The sequence below is a fragment of the Dendrobates tinctorius genome, unplaced genomic scaffold (assembly GCF_039654945.1).
Source record: "Dendrobates tinctorius isolate UK_male_01 unplaced genomic scaffold, ASM3965494v1 ptg000032l, whole genome shotgun sequence".
Lineage (NCBI taxonomy): Eukaryota > Metazoa > Chordata > Amphibia > Anura > Dendrobatidae > Dendrobates > Dendrobates tinctorius.
This window is the reverse complement of record NW_027361700.1, coordinates 6,627,772-6,636,622: the sequence shown is the minus strand read 5'-3', so window position 1 is coordinate 6,636,622 and position 8,851 is coordinate 6,627,772. Positions and strand designations below refer to the sequence as shown.

Genomic DNA, 8,851 nt, shown 5'->3' with positions numbered 1-8,851 from the left:
TTTTTCCGTTTGTTCATATAAGAACAGACAGCGGGAGTGTCCCAATGGACGTGAACAGAACCTCAACTCACCCTTCCATATGCCCCTGAGAGAACACGTCCATCCCACTCACTGAGCGGAGGCATATACAGTATGATTAAGAGACAGCAGTTGAATTAATGGTCATCATATTTCATGGACAGGGTATTTTGTGCATTGTCCTCCAAACGATATCTTTTTCTACGATCACAACAAAGCCGTTTTTAAAAACAAGCATTTTTATTGTGTAAGATACATACACATTTATTTCAATTTTATGACAATGTAATGTATCAGCAATACAGACGCAAGTATACAAGTTGCAGTTAGGCTCTAGAGTCTTTCGTACTGCTGGAGACCCGAGGCTTGGCCTACAGTGCTGAATGCTGTATTGCCACAGTCCTCTCCTGAGAAGGGGTCTGGGAAACTTCTTTCTGCAGTTGGCCGCCATTGGTCACTGTACAGCTCAGGTTTTCTGCTCGTACATCCTGGGGAAGATCCACCTCCTTTCTGAAGATCTGACATTTGTAGGAAAAGGAACCTGTCTCGTCTTCACTCTTACATTCCTTGGCTCCACTAATCAGTAGTTTCTTGCCTACTAGTTTGACTGTCAGCTCTTGGGGAGAAAAATCTTGAATTCCCAGGGAAACCACAAAACCAGCCTCAGCTGACTTCTTATTGTTGATGGTTAGAGCTGACTCAGCCTTGTTCTCCATAGACTGTGCATTGAGGGTGGTCAGTGGAGTCTCAGCCTTGTGTTTGATGGACTTTGCATCACTGGAGGTCATCACAGTGAGATTCTTGTTCTCAGCAGTTTCTTGAAGCAGCGGCTGGTGAAACTGGTCCATGAGATTAATGCTGGCTTTAATTTCTCCAAGAGTGTGTATTATGTTTTGCTCAAGGCTAGAGAAGATGTCCATGGATAATGGCCAGAGAGGTCGAAGGAAAGGCCTGAAAGGGCTTGGGGTGGACTTCTTAGCTAGCTGATGGCTCAACATAATGCTCCTTGGTTCGTCTTAGCAGAAGAGATTCTAGTCCTATTGTCTGTTCTGGAATGGTTGTACATGGGACTGGTTTTATACTTGACTCCATTACTTCTAGCTTATTCTTACATTCCTAGGATCTGGTCTTCATATCCCAATATTAGTAAATGGGACTTTACTCAGCTCAATGATGACTCACTCAGACGTGAAGTTTCCAGTCACCAGTCGCACTAAACATAGCTGGCTGCCAGCTTCTGAGCTCAAAATATCACAGCGACTTCACACAGCAACCACATTCATTGTCAACATGAAGCTTCTATGACACCAAAGTCAAACAGGTTTTACAGTAAAAGAGCAAATATGTCATTATGTATGGCTTTTCTTTTGTGTTGGGGTTGTTAAAGGGAACTTGTCAGGTCACCAACCCACGGACAGCATTACTCGCAGACTGGCTGGATAATTGCAGCCAAGAATATTATTTCAGCTTCATACTTTGAGAAGATATGGTTGTGGAACATAGCCAGAAAGCAGGGAAGCAGAGAAAAGGCCTTTCCTCTTCTCTTTGCACATGCCGAGATCTCAAGTACGCTGCTATGGGCGTGCTCCCACCGAAAAAGTGGCATTTAGTCACAGTGGTCCCGGACTAGTCCAGTGATTGCAGTCAGTGATAATGAAACTTTGTTTTTTAAACAGTGTTTTAGGGCTAATAAAAACCATTATTAAAGAGGCTGATACAGTACTCTTCATGCCTTCTAGGTGTAAATCCTGATGACAGGTTCTCGATAAATCAGTGCAGAAAAATTAAAGGTGTTGTCCGGTCGAAATCCCACTGGCCGGGAGTATGTATAAGGCCGGGATAACATGCAAGAAACACGGCCGAGTCTCGCATGTTAATAACAGGTACTGTCGCCGGCACTCGGGAACGAAGCCTGTGCTCCATGTATTGCTGTGCGGCCGCACACTCCAATCCGAGTGCCGGCGGCAGTGCCGCGTAATAACGTGTGTGTTTCTCGCATGTGTGATCCCGGCCTTACTCATACGTACCCTCCCGATCCTGTATTGGAGACCGGTGCATCCCCACAGCGCGTGTGCTGGGGGGATTCATAAGTCTGCAGTCACACAGAGTAGCTGCAGACATATTGATTTGAACCGGACAACCCCTTTAAGGTTCTATAGTACCCATCGGAGAGCAAATTTTATGATCTATGTTTTATTTTTTCCAGAAAGTTCAGTAATTGGGTTAAAAGCTGGGGGTGCTCACTGGAAAGGTTACGATTACCCTCCTGCTCACTAATCAGAGCTATAATCAGCCTGTGCGATCTGCTTCTACATTAGTCACTGCAGTTAAACATAGGCTTTACACACTCTAATGAGTGACACATCGCTCTTTCATCTCCACTGGTTCTGAGCAATCTGTCACAACTTGGTGAGGTGCAAATTACAGAGGGGGGTGATTAACGCCCCCTTTTTTACTTCTTCAACATAAGTCCAGATCAGTCTTTGAAAGTGAATTATCCTGGTTGTTAATGCATTGCATTTTCAACCTATAAGCATAGCAAATGGAAGAAATCCAGGGACCAGAAACCAGAACTCTTTAAGTAGATATAATTTTAAAGTAAGAGCATTTCTTGGAGTTTGTACTCCAAAAACATACTTTGTGTGTATTTTCACAAATAAGGTTTTATTTTACATGGATTTTGGAATGATTTCTGCTTCAAAATCCACATCGAAAACACTATAACAGCTTTTGGAGTAAGGTTCTTACTGCTTTCAACAGGAAAATCCATATTATTTCTTAAAGTGCATTCATGCTGATTTTTTGCTAAGTTTTTGGAGTAGAAAACACTCCAAAAGTTCAAAAAGTACGAGTTTTTTTTTTGGAGAGGTGGAGTATGTGTACATGGCTTCTTTTTCAGGTGGATTCAGCATGAAAGCAGCACAAATGGGTCCCATAAAATAAACAATACACAGCAAAGCCAAAACAGTGTTGCTGTGCACGTTTCGGCATATGTCATGTCTAGTGATGGACGAGTATACTCCCGAGCAACGAGTATACTCGCTCATCACTAGTCATGTCTTTCAACAACTTCATGGTTCAAAAATTAGGAAGCAGTTAAAAGAAGTAACATGTTCTTTTTTCGGGCGGCTTCTGCTAAGAATTCAGCCACTCTCTATACTATACTACCCTAAGTATAGGGTAAAAGACGCCGGCAGGGGGAGCAGAGGAAGAAAAAACAGAAAAGAAGAAAAAAAGAAAAGAAAAGCAAAGCCGCTCAATAAAAAAGTGCTGGCATTTTCCTGAAGTGAATTTGCCTTAAGGGTGTGTGCACACGCTGCGGATTCTGCTGCGGTTCCGCAGCGGATTTGGCCGCTGCGGGTCCGCAGCAGTTTTTGCTGCGGTGTACAGTACCATTATTCCCTATGGGAATAAAAAACCGCAGTGCAGACAGTGTGGATTTTTTCGCTCGGTTTTCCTGCGGTTTTGAAACCGCAGAAAGAATTGACATGTCAATTCTTTCTGCGGATTCCGCTGCCGTTTGCCATCTCCTCCATTGTGGAGATGAAAAACCGCAGGGCAAAACCGCAGAGCAATCCGCAGGTAAAACCGCAGGTCTTTTGACCTGCAGATTTACCTGCGGATTTTACAAAATCAGCGCTGCCAAATCCGCACCCCATTCCGCAGCGTGTGCACGTAGCCTAAAACAACAAGCGGGTACACAGGAGTCTTTCTAAAAGATAATGTGTGCACATATCGGTAGAGAGTTTCTGCAATAAAAAACTAAACAAAAAGACCTCAATGTGAATACACCCCAGGGCATATTTTTCCTATGCTTAAAAGTACGGTAACAGAAGAGGTTTGGGTAAGCTCTTCTTTTCTCTGGAGTTTTGTAATCATGAAACATCCTTTGCTAGCATTTTTTATCTAGCGTTTTTTAATCTCCATAAAGAATTTAAGGAAACGCAAGCAAAAGCACATCTTTGCGTCTTCCCGGAATCTATTTAGCCTTCCCATTGTTTTGTGTTGTAAGCGGAAAACACCTGAATAATGTTTATGTTACTTCTGTTAATTACTTGGCGTCTTTTAAACACCTGAGCAATTAACCCTTTCACTCTGAAAACTTTTCACTTTCCTGACCAGGTGAATTTTTTCAATTCTGACCACTGTCAATTTATGTGGTAATAACTCTGGAACACTTCAACGGATCCTACTGATTCTGAGAATGTTTTTTTATTACGTACGTCCTGTCTTGTTAGGTGTATAATGCAATGATGGCTGATGAAGCATGGGAAAGCTTCTTTTCTAATGGAGGAGCTGATGGACTGGTCGTCTAGTCACCGTCTCCTCCATCAGCAGTCATTTTATATCTAACAAGACAGGGGACTTTGTGATAAAAGAGGGCACTGTGAATAACAAAAATAACAATAATACACTATGTAAGAGACAGCCCTGTACATATAATAAAGGACGCATCATAAAAGTGACTACACTATATACTCAGGGATGGCGCTATACTGTACATAATAAGCATGTACACTATAAACTAAGGGACTGTTAGAAATAATAAGCAATAATAACGTCTTCCTCCACCTCCCCTGTTCCTAAATCCTTTATAAATCCCCCTTCCTCCCATCCCAATCCCCCACACCCCTCATTGTCCTCCTCCCCCTGTATCTCATTATTGTCCTCTCCCTCACCCCAATCATTGCCCTCTTCACCACCTCCGTCATTGCTTTCTCCCCCACCACACCCACCATTGCCCATTCCACCACCTCCTTCATTTCCTCCTCCCCCACCACCCCCATTATTGCCTTTTCCACCACAACCATCATTGTCCTTTCCACTACCACCATCATTGCCTTTTCCCCACCACCCCGCCATTACCCATTCCATCACCTCCATCATTGCTTTCTCCTCCACCACCCCCATCATTATCCTTTCAACCACCTTCATAGTTGCTTTCTCCCCCACCACCCCATCACTGCCATTTCCACCATCTCCATCATTGCTTTCTCCCCACCACCCTCATCATTGCCTTCTCCATCACCCCCATCATTACCTTCTCCCCCACCACCCCCATCATTGCCCTTTCCACCACCTCCATTTTTGACTTCTCCCCCATCACTTCCATCATTGCCTCCTTCCCCACCACCCCATCATTGGTCCTTTCCACTTCCACATCATTGCCTTCTCCCCCACCACCCCATCATTGCCCATTCCACCGCCTCCATCATTACCTCCTCCCCCACCACCCCCATCATTGTCCTTTCAACCGCCACCATCATTGCTTTCTCCCCCCACTACCCCCATCATTGCCTTTTCCCCATCACTGCCCTCTTCTCCACCTACACACACAGCACCATTCACCTTTCTGCACGTTCCCCTGCAGCGACACACACACCACCTCTCACCTCTCCGCATGCTCTCATGCAGCATCACTGTCGCCGGAAACTTCCTCTCTGTGGCACAGCCTCGACGCTGAATGATGATGTTATCCAGCCGCGCTGCTGACTGTGTGAGACAGGAAGCGCGGGCAAGGAGCAGGACAGATCGCTGCAGCTCCGCTCCGCTGCCATTTTCTCTTGCAGGCAGTGGAGCTGCATGGATCTCTCCCTGCCACCGCACATGAGGGCAATCTGGCCAGGGACCCCCCCGAAGCCTCAGGGCCAGATAAACAGGCCAGATTGCCCTCATTATTAGCCGTCCTGCAGGGGGCCCCTCTCCGCCTCCGGACCCTTGTGCAACTGCATCGGCTGCACATGCGGTATGTCTGCCCCTGCTGAGATATATAGATGTCAGTGACACACACATACAGGTGCTTCTCACAAAATTAGAATATTATCAAAAAGTTAATTTATTTCAGTTCTTAAATACAAAAAGTGAAACTCATATAGAGTCATTACAAACAGAGTGATCTATTACAAGTGTTTACTTCTGCCCAGTGTCTTCCTGTAAACTCCTGTTCCCTGTCTGAGGCTACCGCGAGCCTGAGAAAGTTCTCCTGCTTGCGGCGCCTTCAGACAAGTCCAGCGAGTTTACAGCCAATTAACTCACTTCACCTTTCTGACGTAAATGCGAGTGCCGTGGGAAAATTTCCCACGGCGCCCGCGCTGACAACAGAGATGTGAAGTGAGTTCACTGGCTGTGCACTCCCAGGACCTGTCTGATGGCACCGCAAGCAGGAGAACTTTCTGCTGGGATTTTACACGCACGTCAAATACACCTGAGAAAATAAATACTGATGTGAGCTGCCCCATAAGTTAACACTGTGTCGAGTGCTATGCAATGTTTTCTCGCATAGCACTCCGACGTATTCTACGGTAGTGTGACTCCGGCCTTTAATCAGAGATTCATGTCACACAAAATAGTTAATGAATAACATTTCCCACATGTCTACTTTACATCAACATAATTTTTGAAGAATACTATTTTCACAAACATTTTCCTTTAGCCCCTATTTTGTTTACTTTCACAAGGGAAACAGGAGAAAATGGACTCCAAAATGTGTTGTGCAGTTTCTCCTGAGTACTCCAATACCCCATATGTGGGAGAAAACTACTGTTTGGGCTCACGGCAGGGATCAGAAGGGAATGAGAGCCATTTGACTTTTTGAATGCAAAATTTGCTGGAATAATTAGCTGATGCCATGTCGCATTTGGAGAGTCCCTGATGTGCCTAAACAGTGGAAACACCCCACAAGCGACACCATTTTGCAAACTAGACCCCTGAGGGACCTTATCTAAATGTGTGGTGAGCACCTTGAACCCCCAGGTGCTTCATAGAAGTTTATAAAGTTGAGCTGTGAAAATAAAAAATCACATTTTTCCAACAAAAATGTTGTTTTTGCCCAAGATTTTGCATTTTCACAAGGGTAACAGGAGAAAATGGACCTCAAAAATGTGTTGTGTAATTTTTGCTGAGTACACAGATACTACATACTGTATGTAAACTAAAACTACCTTTGAGGCACAGTGCAAAGTTCAAAATGGAAGAGGCACCATACTGAAGTTCAGATTTAGCTGGACTGGTTTGTCCAATGTGACACCTCTCAATAAATTCATCTAGGAGTACAGTGATCATATTAGCACCACCGGTGTGTCATAGAAATTTATACCGTTGGGTATTGAAGAAAAAAATAATTACATTTTTCCACCAAGATTTTTTGTTAGCCCCAGATCTTACATTTTTCATACTGGGAAATGGGTAAAAATGGCACCAAAATTTGTCTCACAATTTCTGCTGAATGTAGAAATACGCCATATGTGGCTTTACCGAACTGCTTAGACGGAGCACTATTTGCCTCATGGAGCACAGATTTTCCTAGAATAGCCTATGGACTCCATATACAGAGCGAGCCCCTAAGTGCTAGAAAAGCAGAATCCTCCCTCAAGTGATCCCATTTTGGAAATTATACCCTTTTGGGAATTTATCTACAGGTGTATTGACAATTTTGTCTCCATGGGTGTTTTCCAGAAACAAGCAGTAGTGGATGTTGCTGAGTGAAAATTGCAAACTGCTATTGTAGTAACAAGTACACTGTAGTGCCCAGTACATTGTAGTGCCTAGTCGTCATCAGCTCATGCTTCTGGAGACATGCACCTGTAAACGTGGGCTTCAGTGCTACAGAAATGCCAAACATGGACGTTAAATGTGGTTTAGGCACACTATGGGGCTCAGAAGGGAGAGGGGGCATTTGGATTTGGAAACGCAGAATTTGCGGAATTCCTTTTGGGGACCGAGGAGCCAATTCAACTTTCCAGAGCTTTTGTACTACCAGTAATGGGGAAGCCTCCGATATTTCAATTGACAGGTGATGGACTGGAGTGTGGACTTGCTTTTTTTGTGGACTTAGTTGAAGCTTTTATTGGGAACATTTTACATAAAATTTAGGATCACATCAGGTGCTCTATGCTGCGAACTTATTTTGGAGTTTCCATCTATATCTCCGAGTGACATTATTCAGATGAGACCTCCGATGGATCCATTCACAATAATGAGGCAGCATAATTACTCTGAATTCCATCTGTCCTCTGTTCAGCAGTGTCCTTCTTTTCAGAAGTACACAAAATTGTGGTCGACCGTACTTTTATGCACGCCTAAAAAGGTAGACACCGCTGGATCACAGGTCCTACGGCGTTCACAGTGCCTCCATCTGCCTCATTATAGGGAATCTTCTGCCAGAGTTCCATCTGAATCATGTATTTCAGAGATTTTCATGGAAACCCCAGTGTAATTGCTCAATGTAGAGCACAGGATAAATGTGTGCCGAGTCTTACTGCGATCTTTGGGAGGCAGAATGAACAAATTAACAGAAGGTGAAGAATTGTTTTTATTTATTTTTATGCCATTCCCCGTGTGGTATAAGTGATTAGATGACTTTATTCTTTGGGTCGGTGCGATTACAGCGATACCAGATTAATACAGTTTTCCTTATGTTTGGCAGCTATCACACAGTAAAAGATACTTTTTATTGGAAAACTAGTTTTTGCATCCCCATATTTAGACAACTATTATTTTTCCATATTTCAGCTGACAGAGTCATGGGACAGCTTATTTTTTTTTTGCTGAACGAGTTGATGTTTTTATTGGTACCATTTTTGGCCATATGACATTTTTTGATCGCTTTCTGTTCCGATTTTTGGGATGCAGAATGAACAAAGGCCATCAATTCAGGAATTGTTTATTTGTTTTTGTATGCCGTACCTCATGTGGCCAATTGATAAGGCAATTCTTCGGGTCAGTACGATTACAGCAATACCCAATTTATATATTTTTTTTAATTTTGGCGCTTTTACACAATAAAAATTATTTTATAGAAAAAATAATAATTTTTGCATTGCTTTAGTCTGAG

At 43.5% G+C, this 8,851-nt stretch overlaps 1 protein-coding gene across 1 annotated transcript; it reads right to left on the bottom strand.

The window, feature by feature from the left end:
• Positions 1-318: 318 nt before the first annotated feature.
• On the bottom strand, positions 319-2,235 carry LOC141086675 (heat shock protein beta-11-like). The gene has a single exon (XM_073572898.1). It carries the CDS (start codon positions 1,014-1,016, stop codon positions 390-392), a length of 627 nt encoding a protein of 208 aa, XP_073428999.1. The 5' UTR covers positions 1,017-2,235; the 3' UTR covers positions 319-389.
• Between the last annotated feature and the right edge of the window lie 6,616 nt (positions 2,236-8,851).